The following is a 15,720-nucleotide window of genomic DNA, read 5'->3' on the forward strand; positions in this document are numbered from 1 at the left end:
TTATCGAGCCAATAATAATAATGATAATTACCAACATTAAAAGATTTTAATTATTCAATAAAAACATGAATAATATCTTCTTCAATTATGAATTTGATTATAAGTGTTTGCGGTGAACTTAAATAAGTATTTTTTTTTAATATTTTAAAGTTGAATATTTTTTATTAAACCTTATGAAGGTTAAATTTAAAAGAAATTTCGAATGATGGGATACGTAAGGATGTTAATTTAAAAGAAAACTTGAAAAATTATATCACGTTCAAAAAATATTAAAATAAATAATCGTTAAGCCTTTTAATATTTTAATCTTTAGGATTATTAAAATGAAAAATTATTCAAAAGGTTTTTCTCCAATTGGGAGTTTTCCCGGGTGCATGGCTGCCCGCTGGGTTGGTTTTTGGCAGTTTTCCACGTTTTCTAGCTAAATCATAATAACATTGTAGAAAATATTATTTACCCATTTAAAGTAACATTTCAAACTACCTATTTACTGAATTTACAAAAAAGGGTAGATCATTATAACGCAACGTATTAAATAACTAAATATATTTGGGTTGTGTGAATCGTTCATTCAAAACCCCAAACGTGTTGTTATTCAAATCATCGTAGGTATTGTGTACCATCGAAGTTTTTGATTTACATCAAAATGCATAATATTATTAAAGTAAGTTATATAATTGTATTTATAGATTGTTATATACAGAGTCTGATGAACGGAATATTACCGTTGCACATTATACTTTATATTTTACAACACTATACCTACCTGTTTTAAAAGATTCAAAAAGGATAGGTCCCACCTAATACATATTTAAATATTTTCAACTAGATCGGATTTATTTCTACGATACACACAATTCAAAAATACGAGTCTATAAGAGTCTTAGACAACGATGATCTGGTGACAAATTTGAACACGTCTTGGAAAACTCGAACAAACTATTTGGGATTACCTTATATATAATATGGTAATATAAATCTTGTAATAGAAGTCTATAAGTTTTCTTCTCGATTTCTCAAGTACATATAGGTACCACTGTACCCTGGATCAGCGTGCATCATATTTTTTTGGGTCGAACTGTCGAAGTTTATTTTTAATAGAAGTGTGTAATATTTACGACTTGATTTCAACCAGATTTATTGGGTTGATCGTGTTAAGTTCTATTTCAAAGTCAAAATATGTTGAACCAATATTTGTGTTTATCCACTCTGTTTTTCCGACCCAACGCTAGTAAATAATAACTGTCTATTACCATTTACTCATCAGTCATCAGTATAACTTTCAATAGTTTATAATATTATCAAACGTACGCGTAATTAGAGACCATCACTGAGCTCGCTTACTATTAAACAATCCACAACAGAGAATTTCCGGTTTATTTGATTATATCTATTATACTTGAATTAATTTAAATTGTGATTTTTATAATAATATTATTAAAATATGGAAAATCAAATACAAGTATATTATATAGGTACTCATCGGATGATGTATGTATTGACGAAAAGGCTTAGTTCCTATGTTATAATTTTATAAACATATTTGAATAACACATCGACATTTTGTATAACTATAATTCTTAGGTAATTATTTCGGTTGTAGTTATTTGATGATTATGAATCAATTACATTACTCGAATATTATGTAATCTTTAAATTACGATAAATAATGTGATGTCGTAAGCAAAATTCACCTAATTTAAAACGAGCTACATTATACAAACCATTTGGTGCATGAATATAATATTACGATACACAAAATATACCAACTAAATCAATAATAGAAAAATATCACTAAGGTATATTTTTTAAATTAATATTGTATAACACGAATATAAATTGAATTGGTTATACGATATTTAATTATAGAATTTTATTTATAGAATGTGGAATTGTTTTTACATGGAAAAAATCAATTGTCTAACTTTAAATTCTCAAAAGTACAACATCACTAAAACAATTAAAAATACAATTAATATCAGTTGTAAATTAAAGATGTATTCAGAATTTCAGTTATTTCATTATGCAGAACAATAATGTAGGTATTAAATTTATTTCATTTCATTTTCTCTTAGGCTGTTTGTATTTTCACAATATATTTTAGAAAAATGTTATTTATAACAATAATCATTTTTCCAACATGATTTTATAATATAAAGGTATTTTTTTAAATTGTGGTTTTATTGAGTAATTTTCGAGTATATTTAAGGTCCACATAAAATTGTAGTATAAAATTATTTTAAGTTACGTTATAAATTGTATGATAATTTTACTTAACGATAAAATATACAATCAATTTTTTCATTAGAACTTTTTTTAGTTTCTGAGCATAGCGACTAGCGATGGTTGTTGTTATTTTAAAATACAGTGTGTTTTTATTTTTATGAAGACACTTTTTATAGTGGAAAAAACTCTGATCATCAACTTTGACGGAGGTTTTATGTAAAAATTAGATCTAGTTTGTACATTTGGGAGGTTAAAGTTGTAAATCCTCAGTTATCTTTAAAACAATCCAGAAGAAACTAAAAAAAATACGAACATTAATGTTAAAATTTTAATATTATTTATTATATATTGGACATTGGTTACCAAAAAGTTATACCGTCTTTGATCAAAATCCTTTTTTTATTGTGTACAATGATTTAACAATGAATTTAAATTTATCACAGTAACCCTTTTATAGTGCCTACTCAATGACGAGAAACAATCAACTTCTGATGTACCCACAGCAAAGCGGTTGTCTAATTTCTTTTTTTATTATTTCTTATTTCTTAAATAGATGTTCTAATTAAATATTTCTAATATCTTTTATTTTGTTTTAATTACTAAGAAATAAGTTGAATTTCTATAGTTTTCCCGTAACTTAGAAGTTTTCATTAAAATTAAAAATGTCAATATATTTTCCGCTTAAAATTGATACCCATATAAAAACATATTGGTATCGCAGCTTATTTTGTTTGTTTTTTTATAGTAATAAATTGTCTATATAAATACATAAAGTGTGATGTTATAAATAGTAAAAAATATTCGAAAACTTTGAATATGGTAAAAATACAGAGTTGATAAAATGTAAAAAAAAAAGTACTAAAAATATCCACGTATAAAAATTATTACCATGGCCAAAGCGAAACTAGACCAATGCTATACATGTGGAGAAACACTCACGGTCAAAAATATAATTTGTCACTGCTGAAACTACAAGCACCGAAATATCTGACAGCCTCCAAGAAGCATTAGGCCCCGACCAAGACAGTGTAAACAACGTTTTAAAATTCTTAAAATCATCAAAATTGTATGACCTAATTTGAGTCTAATGTATTTTATTTTATCTTATTGTATGCTCTTCTTTTTCTAATACTTAACATTGTAACATGTCATATTATGTTAATCTAATGTAAAAATTCATTAACCAATAATCTTGTTGATGCAGCTTTAGTATAAACAGTTTTAAAAAAGTGAGAATATTATACTTACAAACAAAATAAATTATGATTGTTATCATTATTATATTTAAATATTTTTTTCATCAACTTTAAGGTTACTAACCGATACAATTATGTTATTTACAATATTTAAGATTGTATTAAATTCGTTTTTATAGATCAGTTACATTTATAAATCTGATATTGTCTATTTTTGTTGAAGGTGCGATGCAGCGTTTCTGGAAGGAAATAATTTTATCTTAACTCGGTATATTGTCAGAATAAATTCAAGAAATATGTGTTCGATTGAAATGAGTGTACCACAGGATGACCATTAAGTTGGATTTTCCTTGGCCACAAGGTGCAGTACGCGTGTGATGTACTGTGTGGCCTATAAGAAGGACTGTTTGTAAATCAGTGTTTGATCTGTCCAATTTATTTTATTATTTTGTAAATACTAAATAGTATACCATTGGTTTTGACATTTCACAATGTGATTGAATTTATTGTAATTGAATAGTAAATCATAGTACGGGGGAAATGGGTTTTAATATTTAAAATCGGGGATAGCTTATCTGGCTTTTTATCAGCTTTTCAATTAAATTTGCTAAACATATGATTAATTGATAAAATATAAAAAAGTACTAAAAGTATCCAACAATAATCTTCAAAAGGTACAATAAAATAAAAAAGCTGGTAACGGACATAATAAAAATTATTATTTTTTTTTTTTAAATTTTGATGGATATTGATATAAGTTTTAGCATATCAAAATTCATGTTTTAATTCTATATGTGCAGTTTAAACTTCAGAAAAATATAATATTATCTTTATTGTATTTTCCTCTGATATTTTATAAAAATAAATGTTTAATACATTATCAATTATGTGTTTAATATTTATTGTCACGTACAGAAAATATATTTGATGATCAAATAACGGAGCATGGTTCTATTAAATTAAAGTAACATTAAATTACTTACAAGTTACAATGGACGTCAGAAAGTTTTAATAAAAACTTAGGTGTGATATCAATCGATTTTTTATTTTATTTTTAAGTTTACAAAATTTCAGTCTAATAAAATTAAAAAAATAACTTAATATCGAGTTGTCATACACAATTTGAATTCATTGATTTATAGCTTTCTTTAAATAAGACTATTATAATATAAATACATAAAATTCTTAATTTTTAAATATATAATATGGTATATCATTATATCGTATACAGAGGACAGTTCATTAAAATATTTTTCAAAATAATTTAGATTATTATTAGACGATATACCGAATTAATACAAAAACACCAACTTTCAGAAACTCCACGAGAAATCCTCGAACCTTCAACAAAGGAAATCAATACACTAATTAAATATTCAAATTTATGAATGAAACTGGTGCAACTAATTTAATATAATTACAATTAATGTAAATATAATAAAATTGTATCGCCGATAACTTTGTCGTTGTTTCCAAGCAAATATGTACCTATTACATAATATTATTGTAAGCCATGCACATAATACAAAGAAAATTCGGTATTGTAAATTTTTTTTTATTTTAAATGAATATCTCAAGCATTACCAATTAAAATAAATGAATATATTTTATTTTTCATAACTACTTGTGGCGTAAATGGAAATGATTTTTAATTATTGTAGGAAAATTTAAATGTTTTCATACATAAATAAAGAAAATTAATAACAACAGACGTCATTAATTCATTTTTACGCTTTTATATTGTTACGATCGAAAACAATCTAAAACAAATTGTATTCATTGTTATACGCCTATTATATAATTTAATTTAAATTTGTAGGATGGCTTATTTTGTTCTAATTATACTTATTAATTATTTAATAGTTTGGTTTGATAAAGACATAAAGTATTAAGATTTCCAACTCAAAAACATTCCTTTTACAATTATTCAGTTCTAAATGTGTACCTATATACCTAGTACCTATATATGTTAATAAAATCCATGTGAATAGTATTATTTCCATGTATTTTGAACAATTTAATGTTAGTATGTGATATGTTATTAATAAAAAGAAATCAAAATTAACTTTGTATTCTTCATACATTATACTGCGGTAAGAAATACAATTAAATTTAGATTGCATTTAGTGTCGATAACTCTCTCATATTATTCAGAAACTTATACAATATTATATTATGTTTACAATGAGAATTGTCATCGACTTCTAAAGCGTTTCCTGAAAGCCGGGAAGATCCAATGATGGAGTATTATAATTATCTGTTATTTCTTATTGTTCTTGATACTATATAAATATGAAATTCTCACGAGACTGCGTTCTAATCTACTATTCAAATATCACACTATCATAAATTGAACACTATCATCATAATAGTGTTTAATTTATACACAATAGGTATACCTTACTAAGTGTAATTTGTAAAGCATTTATTTTTTATTGGCTAGGTACACGAACAATTATTATAAACATTTTTTTTTAATCTTTTGGTGAGTTTTACATATTATTCAAAATCAAATATTAGACTATACCTGTTTCAATAATCTATTACAATCACATTTTTAATTAAATAAACATCACGTGTTTTTTCAAAGTAATTTTATTCGATAAAAATTAAAAAAACAATTTGGTGAAAATTAAACAGTCATGTGCATAAAAAATAAAACGCATTTAACCCACAATTGTTATATTATACGAATATATTCATTCAAATTTTTTTACAGAAATTCAAATAATATATACTATAGGTCACTTTATAATGTCCCGTGTACAACAATCAATTATTCGTTTATAAATAATATGTAAATCGCTATAAATTTTATAGGGATTTGGGAAATCTCAACCGACAAAGGTCGTGGTTGTAAAACGATTATACTTTAGTGTTATCATTCCATTATGTGGTGGTGTATGCACAAAGGCTTTAATACAATGTGCGCCAATGTAAAAAAATTCTTTTGTTTTAAAACCTAGTTGATTTATAACGGTTAACCGGGGCGAAGAATTGAAAATAATGATGACCATTTTCGAGTGTAAGCACTTAAATAGCAACATATAATAATAATGAAGTCTTCAACGGTCCATATAACATATTATTATTATCTGACGCGCTTGCGAATAGGTTGTTGTTATTTTGCATCGATACTATTAAACGTATATATATATATGTATATATAAACAGACACTAAACAATATTATGTTGTGTTGATGATGTATTATAGTGAACATATATTATAAACGTCCATGTATATATATATTATATTGTTTTTTTTTCCACTACTGGGTGTATTATCTAGCCCACGCTAAATCAGAGTCAACGAAACGGAAACAAATGGGCCTGCGAGGATAGCTCGTTGAATTCGTGGACATTCATCATCTAATAAAATAACGTTTCTCCGACATTTTATAGTAAATTAGGTTCGTTGTATGTAATGAGTACCATTCATAGAACGTTTACCACCATCCTCTAAGACGTAATGTTACATAATATACACATATAATGATAGACTATAGTAGTTTAAAAAGAAAATGATTGATTATAAAAACATATGATTTAGTTAAAATGTTACACTTTTAAAGTTTAAAATAAATAATATATGATGAACCACAGGTACTAATAATACAATTGCGTATACCCATCTACATTGTTAACTTTTTTTAATTTAATTTTGAAAATCATCACCTTCATAACTTTATTTGCTAAATTAATAATGTATTTCATCCTCAAAACTAATCGTTCCTAAAATTGTTGCTTGTCATATAATTACATGCATATTATAATCAAAGAACAAAACATGTTCATCCATTAACAATTCACATTAAGTCCCGAATTGCAATGAAAATAATCAAATTTTCAATTATTAATAACTAAAATATTTTGTAACAATCTTATAATATTGTGATTACAGACAAAATCGTATTATATAAAATATTATTAAAATTTAAAACTATCGGATGTGAATAACGATTTACAGTAGACGTTTCAGTAAAAAAGAAAAATGTATTAAGATATTGGGAAAAATATCTCTTAAAGAACCACCGGGATTCAATTGTATCACTTCAATTAAAATCTAAATTATTTTCGTTATGAACATTTTAATAATTATAAAACCCGGTTTTTTAAAATTCAGATTCTAAAATTAGGTATAGTTGAAAAAAAGCATATCATTCTTGTATTCAATTTAATTGTATTCGAATTTGAAATTTCTGATGATACATTATATAATATACATACCTATTATCTAAAATTAAAATTAAATACCAATAGATTTTTGGCACGTTAAAAAATGTACAATGTATATACGTAAGCCATGTACGCATTGTATACCCAGCCAAGTAACCTAACACAGTATAAAGCTAACCTAACCTATATAAAAAAAAACATATAACACATAAAAAAATGTAAATTTAAAATAATCGATCAAAAATGTATAATATGTCTTCGAAGGATTATTATTATTACGTAGGTATTGTACTATAACGAAATGTCTTGTTTGTCGAAAATGGGTGCGTACACCCCACCGTTATTTTACAGTAAAATAACCTTGTTAGAGTACCGTGTGTTTCCAATTACCAATATTTTCATAATCGAGCCAATATTATAATGAAACTTTCGAAACGCTTAGGTTAGGTTAGCTTTCTAACTAACGATAAATGTGTAAACAGTGACAAAATAAAACATCATCGTAAGGTTGACGAAATCTAAAACGATATGATAGTATTTATTACTTACTTGAAATAGGTAAGAATGGCAATCGACAGCAGGAGTGCAATGAATGAAACCAAGTACCCGGTTTGATAGATGGTATTGATTTGTTGTGTCCACTGTAACATAAAACATAGAATTATTATGAGGGATGTTTAACTATTAAAATAGTGTACAAATTACGCAGTCCACAGATGTGTGTAACACAACAATCGGAACGAATATTGTAATGTACATATACGTTGTATCATAAATGTAAGTATAAATTAAAATGATCGAAATTCTATTTTTAAATTTGGTAATCACTCGACTGATTAATAAAAAAAAAAAACCAACGCATTGATCATAATAATTATTCACAACAACAGTATTCAAATATTATTATGAATAATTCGTAATCGAGGGAATATCATATCGTACTATAATATGACGTGGTTCTTGTTTGTTATCTGGTATAGACGTATAGTGACACAGACGTGAATCTAAACGTAGATAATTTGTTGAACTAATTTATAATTTGTTTTTGCGTAAGATTCAAAATGTTATGTTCCAGACCGGTGTCACTGATATTATCGAGTCCGCATCATGGTCCGCATTTTGAAAAGTGATTTTGCTAAAAAAAAAATCATCAACTACCTTTGTAACTATTTTGTAAAATTGTTTTCCTCCTAACACCGTCAGTTAAACCATTAAAAGCTAATTGCGTAGATATAGATGGCATTTGAAAGATTTAGAGAACGCAATCACAAAATACGCGACCAGCACACTGTTAACATTTGATTGCTAAAGGTAACCGCGTTTCAGCACTCATCCCGATTAATGATAAGAATGTTCCTGCGGGCTCCTGGCCGAAGCCATAATAATAGAGGGTCGATCGGATTCTTACATAAACGATGATACCCGAAAGCTTTTCTATTCCAATTAAATATTAATGCAGACAGCCAAACCCTAACTAAAACTGGTCGTCTAACGCCAACTGTGGTACCTACACATATTATATTATGTGGCTTTGAATTTCCACCTTATCTAAGTCACATTATCGAATCACTGGTCTAATTAACCTTGATGTAAAAATAAATTTTTGGATTATATTATACGAATATGTATTTCGATTCTCGACGCTCATTTATTGCCGTGCATAGCAACCAGCCCAAAAAAACCAATCGTATGCGAAAAATGCAAAATGTATATTTTATGCCCTGGAATGTCCTTCAGTTTTTTTCTCGCAAAAAGACAATTTTTCAAACTACAATTACGTTATTGATTTACGTCGTGTATATTATAGTAGTGGTATTATGTGGACTATATATTATAATAATGTGTAGTTCGAGTTGCAATGGACTTAGAATCGGTTTACAAAAGAAATATTTGTCACGTGATCATTGGCGGTCTCTAACTACGGACGACGTATTGTAGTGTATACTAGTGGCATAACATTGCGTCCCCATATATTATGTCTAAGCTATGCTCAGTCGTACACTCAACAGGAATGGAATACCTTCCTGTTTTCAAGTTATGTATCTCTTGGGTCCATCCGTTTTTTAAAGCTAAGGTGGTCTTATAAAATATATGCGATGGTCTACGGTGCCGACTACACCGCAGTTGGTATAAAGTACATACTATAAATATAACACTATATGTATTTGTAAATCCAAAACCGTCACGTAAATAATATTATATGTTGGTCGTCAAATATTTTTTGATATAAAATAAGATACAATAAAAGTAATAATGTTATCAAAAACAGACGAAAAGCCATTATTAAATTGTTTATGATAATACATATTATGCATATCAACGAAATGAAATGCTACAGCCTATATAATGCGGATGTAAACAATAAGCGAGATGATTGCCAACAGTTTTGTGTGCCCTATATAATATGCAGGTGTATCCTTATTATATATAGTATAATTTTAACAATTTAGTGACCTTTCTCATTATAGTGTTCTGTTTCGAAAGTACTAATATAAGGTTTGAAAGAAAAATGTAAGCTAAAACGTATACAGGAGGCAGGAGTATGTTATACTGTGGTAATATTTATTTTTATATGAAAAAAAAGATACGTAAATTCCGGATAGATTTCCGAATCATTGAACGTCTCAACAATTCGATGATGGGCTTAAAAAAGTTGATATTCAAACTATTATATTGTATCAATGATGGGTAAAAGTTAAATGAGTTTTTAGATTGATATGAAATAGTTCCAATCGAACAATTGGCAATTGCATTTATTTCGTTTATTCGATGCGTTTGAACAAGCGATAAACAAATAGTCGACCCTGTAACTCAACAATTTGTTTTATAAACGTACCATATATCGATTGTCCAGAAATGTTGGTACCTATATAAGTTATAAAATGTGTACTGTGGTTATTGTTGAAGACGGAAGTTTTGTTCACAAAGACGACACGGGAAATTAATTTCATAAATCAGTTTGTTAATTTATAAACCTTTACATAGTGTAACCTACGTCTTGCTGGTTGTCGCGGTGTATAATAAATTGTGGAATATGCATTAAAATGATATAATTATTTCCCCAATTTAAATGGATGGCAGTTTCCGCATAGTCTACCAGGGCGGCGTAATTAGGTTTCGGTTCGGTAAGTTTGATCCCGACCTCGGTAGGACACCGCACCTTTGTTCCGATCGCCATAGGTTTCTTCTTCATCAGCATCAGACGATAACTAAAAGTAACTGACTATATCGTGTAAAATAATATTTATAAGCCCGTGAGCTGTGGCTTATTTACGGACATGGGGACGGGGGTAGAAAATATATCAAACAAGAAGAGTATAGTTATTATACTATTATATGATCATCGGTGTTCTCTGGATAGAAATGTCATTATATATTTTGATCATGGTGAAATTAACCACGGTAAACATCAAATATATGGATTGATAAAAACGTATTATTATCGCGTGTGTCGCGATAGCTTTGGAAAACAACAACGATTTGCGTTTTATATTTCAAACGTTTAAAAAGAATAAGTACCAACGCATGCATATATAATCGCTATACCTACAATTTTCACCACTATATATATAGGGTTTCCATATTATTACATTCAAAACAGCGTGCTCGACTTATTGGTTGTAAATCATTGGCCAATAATTAAACAATAATTATTATCGTATGAAGATTGCGTGGCTTTTAACTATATAATATATCATATTATTATGATGTATATGACGTACTCAATACATATTGTACATATATGTATCAAAACTTATTCGAAAACGTGTTGTAGGTTTAATACGCGGAGCACACACGATCATTTATGTCGTTCGTTTAAACTATTATTCAGTTATTTTTGTCGAACACCGCGTTGACAATAATATACAATAAGCTGTTATGAAACCCGTTGGTCAGCTGCAGCCCTGCTGTTTGTTTTAAGATTTAATTTTCCATCGATTACGACGCACATAATCATTATTTATGCGTAAAATAATTTTGACGGTTTTATCACAGCGTTATAGCGTATCATAGTGATATCACACCCTGCCCACTCTTCCACACCCACTACACAGTAATGCAATATATAAGTAATATTTACGCGTAAATCGTGACGTGTAGTAAATTATTATAATATTATCGATTAATATTCGGTCTAGGGGTAAATACGCTAATAATACGCTCTAAATACAGACGACAGTGGGTCGTGGCAGAGTAATCATTATTAATCATAGTGAGGAATGGAATATACTTTGGAAAACTTTATGTCGACAAGTTATATTTACTCTCCGATAGTGAAAATAATAAATAATATATTCAAAACGAAAAAAAAAACATTATAATATAATATCAGCATTTTACATTTAATGGCGCGGTAGTTTATTATGAATGGCACTACGAGTTTTTTGTTTTGTTTTGTATTTAAACTACAATTATTTAAATTGTGTAAAGTATATATTATACAACAATAATAATATATACACTATGAAGTCTGCGAAGTAATGCAATACTTTTTAATAATTGTCCATCTACTCACGTACTCACAATACGCGCAAAACTTTATTAGGGACCACTAACAATTCTACATTATGGGGTAGTTATAATGTACACGGGGTATATGTGTATATTATCTCTTATTTCCCTACAACCGTGGAGCAAACAAAAAAAATAATGGTACAAACTCTGTACCATAATTATTATTATTCGTGTAGCGCATAATTAGCGAACGACGTGGTCAAGTTAACAATTATTTTTTTATTTAAATAATGAATTTGAAACATTGAAACGTTTGGAAAACTAACGAGATTCGTTGTGTGAAGCATTCGTAGTCATATACCAGGTACCTTGTACCTACTATAAAACATAATATTGTGGTTTCAGGAATCATTACATTTTTTTTAACATTAATATACCGTGATACGAGTACATACGCATCGAATGACAGATTTAAAAGGCAGCGATTTCGGGGTGAGTACGATTACAATACAAACTAAAAACTTATACATTATACAGAAAACCGATTTTTTTTTTAAAATTTCAATCGGGAAATTTATCTGAAAAAGGTTAAAAAAAATAGACGTTTTTCTGCTAAACACGCGCGAGCCCTGTGGTTGGTCGATATAATATTATGGTAGGGTTCGATTTATTGTTATTATATACGGGGACTTACCGGTGGAAACGCGACGACGATGATGGTGATGATGACGATGATGATAATATTGTAATCTGTGAAGTGTGTATTCGTTGGACCACCGATGTCGGAGATTATAACAGTGTGGCTGTTCCGAATTCGCAATATCCAACCAAATATAATAATTAATAAATAATAACGTGTAGGTACACGTATTATGTCCATACATAAAACCTGACCGGATATTCCCGAAGAAATGTGGCATATTTATTTTAAACACTGTAATTATTTCGGTTCGATTGAATAACATTGCAGTAATAATACTGTTGGCATCTTAACGCGAACAACATTAAAACATATTTTGTTAAATACATTTATGTAATATTATAATATAATATATATATATATATGCAGAATAATTTGTAGAACATTCAACGCCCACTGTTTCAAAAAAAAAAAAATTAACTCCTTTCGGTATTCTGCTTGAAAAATTGATCCGAAATTGTGTACCTACTGGTCGTATATTATTATTTTCTTTTACACAAAAGAAAAAAAAGAATTGGCTCCTAGATGCCCATTATACGCGGACTACAATACACGAAACAGACTATACAGAGTGAGACAGCTGTGCAGTTTAAGGCGGGATCAGGACAGTGGAGCAATTATGGTGGAGCTGCGGTCGATATAGCATAAATCATCATGACTGACTTTGAACTTCTAGTGAATTTTGGTACACGTGAAATTATTTCGGCGTCTGGGAAGTGGGAACTATATAATATTACTATACATAATATATATTACACATAGGTACCTACGATTTTAATCGTATACGATAGATTATGAATGGATTAATTAATTAAAATTTGTTTACCTATATTTAGATCTCAAGGAAAACAAAACTAATATATAATATATACTTCGCGATGTTTTTAACAATAATACACATTTGAATTATTCCCACGAAGTTAGCCGAGTGGGTATATTATTATGGCCTGCACTGTTTTGGTCATCGATGTCACTTCTGATTAAACCTAGGTACTGTGTGCTATTGGATTCAAACAAAAGGTATTGCAAATTGCAGTCATTTTTCTAACATGGTTTTGCAGTGAAATCGTTAAATCGCCTTCGCCGTCCAACGTCGTCGACTGACATATTTATAGATTCTATCTATGCATATTATATTATCGTTATCGACGACGAAGAACACGGACATTATTTTGACAAATCAAATTCATTATGTCTGTCATTGACTAAATAAACAGACGATTGAACGGAGTCCATTGTGGCGTGAACACAATTCTCGGTTTAACGACGAAAAGTATTATTAATAATACAAAATAATATCATACACTGTCAGTTTTGCGTTAAACAAATATTATAAAAAGCAGTATTGACACGTTTCCAAATGACTTAATTGACTAAAACGAGTAGTAGTATTTAAAACTCGATTTATTTTTATTTCAACGTGTATTTTATTATTATCGTAGGTTCGCATTTGGTCAGAACTACTGATCGCACACCGCCACCGTGCAGACTGCAGCCTGGTGTGATTCAATACGAATGTTTGTCCATTAACGATAAAACACATTCTGTAGTTTTAAATTTGCTGCAGTCAATCACGTGTCGATGAGTATAAAATAAATGGCATCGCAGTTTTGAAATTTAAAATCGATTCAATTATCATTTTTACAAATTAAAAAACGAACGACGCCGTCGAATTAATCCACTATTGACGAATGCACGAACTTAATCTCTCCATATCACATAACGTTTATTAACATTATACTATTGCCTATTATATATTTTGTTTTTTATATTCTGAGCGAAGCGATGAATGTATTGATTTTACAATGATGTGTGTTTTTTTTAAAATTTTTTTTTACATTTTTTTACTTTTTTTTTATTTTTTTTTTGTGCCTGTCGTCGCCTTTTAGGACAATAAAAGCGCTTGAATTTTCTTCAACAGTAAATGAAGCATGAACATTTTACTGAATGTTTACATTTTCATTTTCTATACACCATACAGTTTTGAAAATATTTTGACTCTTTTTGAGCTGTTTACGGTCATTGTCAGTTTTCAATTTTTTTAGTTTTTTTTTTCTATAAATATCAATAAAATGTTATTTGTTGGGTAAAAAGTGTGAACATTTAATGCAAGGCGCTTGATATATTGTTACAATAGCAGTTGAAAAATATTAAAAATACATAGGCACAATTTTTTTTATAAGCATTTAAAGTTCAAATTTTGACAAAATGTATCAAATTTAATAATTATTTTGTAGTTAAAAATGTATAAAATGTTCAACTTTTATAACTAAGGATTAACAATTTAAAACAAGGCTTCACGTCAATAGGTTATATATAAATTACTTTATTCACAATAATATCAACAAATATACTTGGTAATATCATAAGCTGACTGACCGTTTTCGCTCAAAATCGTTTTTCTTATACAATAATATTATATCATTGAATTCAAATTTAACACCATCTATTACAATGACCCACTTGTAACCTACTGTACAGCAGAGCGATATCCACTTACCCACCTTTTTTTAATTAAATTTAGCTTTTTTGTTTTTAAGATTAAATCTAATTTTGTTTTATGATCATGACAGATAACCGAGGAATATTATATTATAATATTATGATTTGTATTCAATATAATAATATACCTACTCCTATTGCTGTGTTAACATTCCATAGATCAATTTTAAGTTATTTATTACCGAAGCAGTTTATATTTGAAATAATAACTGTTATACATTATAATACAATTTTACATAATATATAATATATTTTTAGGAAAAAATGGATGCCTATTTATGGATGGAGATTAGAGGACTTGTTGCGTGGTTGGGAAAAATGTTTGGGGGTAGTTATATAAATTATTTCTATATAGTATGTATACATACTATACATATGTCACCTTTACTGATTTTGTGGTTCTACCCTCATAATATACTGCCTTTGTGGTAGAGGAACGAGTGCGGGTGCTTGCAAATGTTTGCC

The 15,720-nt window shown here is 28.3% G+C and overlaps 1 protein-coding gene across 5 annotated transcripts in view; it reads right to left on the reverse strand.

The window, feature by feature from the left end:
• LOC132943174 (calcitonin gene-related peptide type 1 receptor) overlaps window positions 1-15,720 on the reverse strand; it is a 153,916-nt gene that overhangs the window by 64,905 nt on the left and 73,291 nt on the right. For all 5 annotated transcript variants that reach the window (XM_061012031.1, XM_061012032.1, XM_061012030.1 and 2 more), the window contains exon 5: window positions 8,148-8,239. In XM_061012031.1, the coding sequence (XP_060868014.1) occupies window positions 8,148-8,239 (92 nt within the window). The remainder of the gene's footprint in view (window positions 1-8,147; window positions 8,240-15,720) is intronic.

The sequence above is a fragment of the Metopolophium dirhodum genome, chromosome 4 (genome assembly GCF_019925205.1).
Source record: "Metopolophium dirhodum isolate CAU chromosome 4, ASM1992520v1, whole genome shotgun sequence".
Lineage (NCBI taxonomy): Eukaryota > Metazoa > Arthropoda > Insecta > Hemiptera > Aphididae > Metopolophium > Metopolophium dirhodum.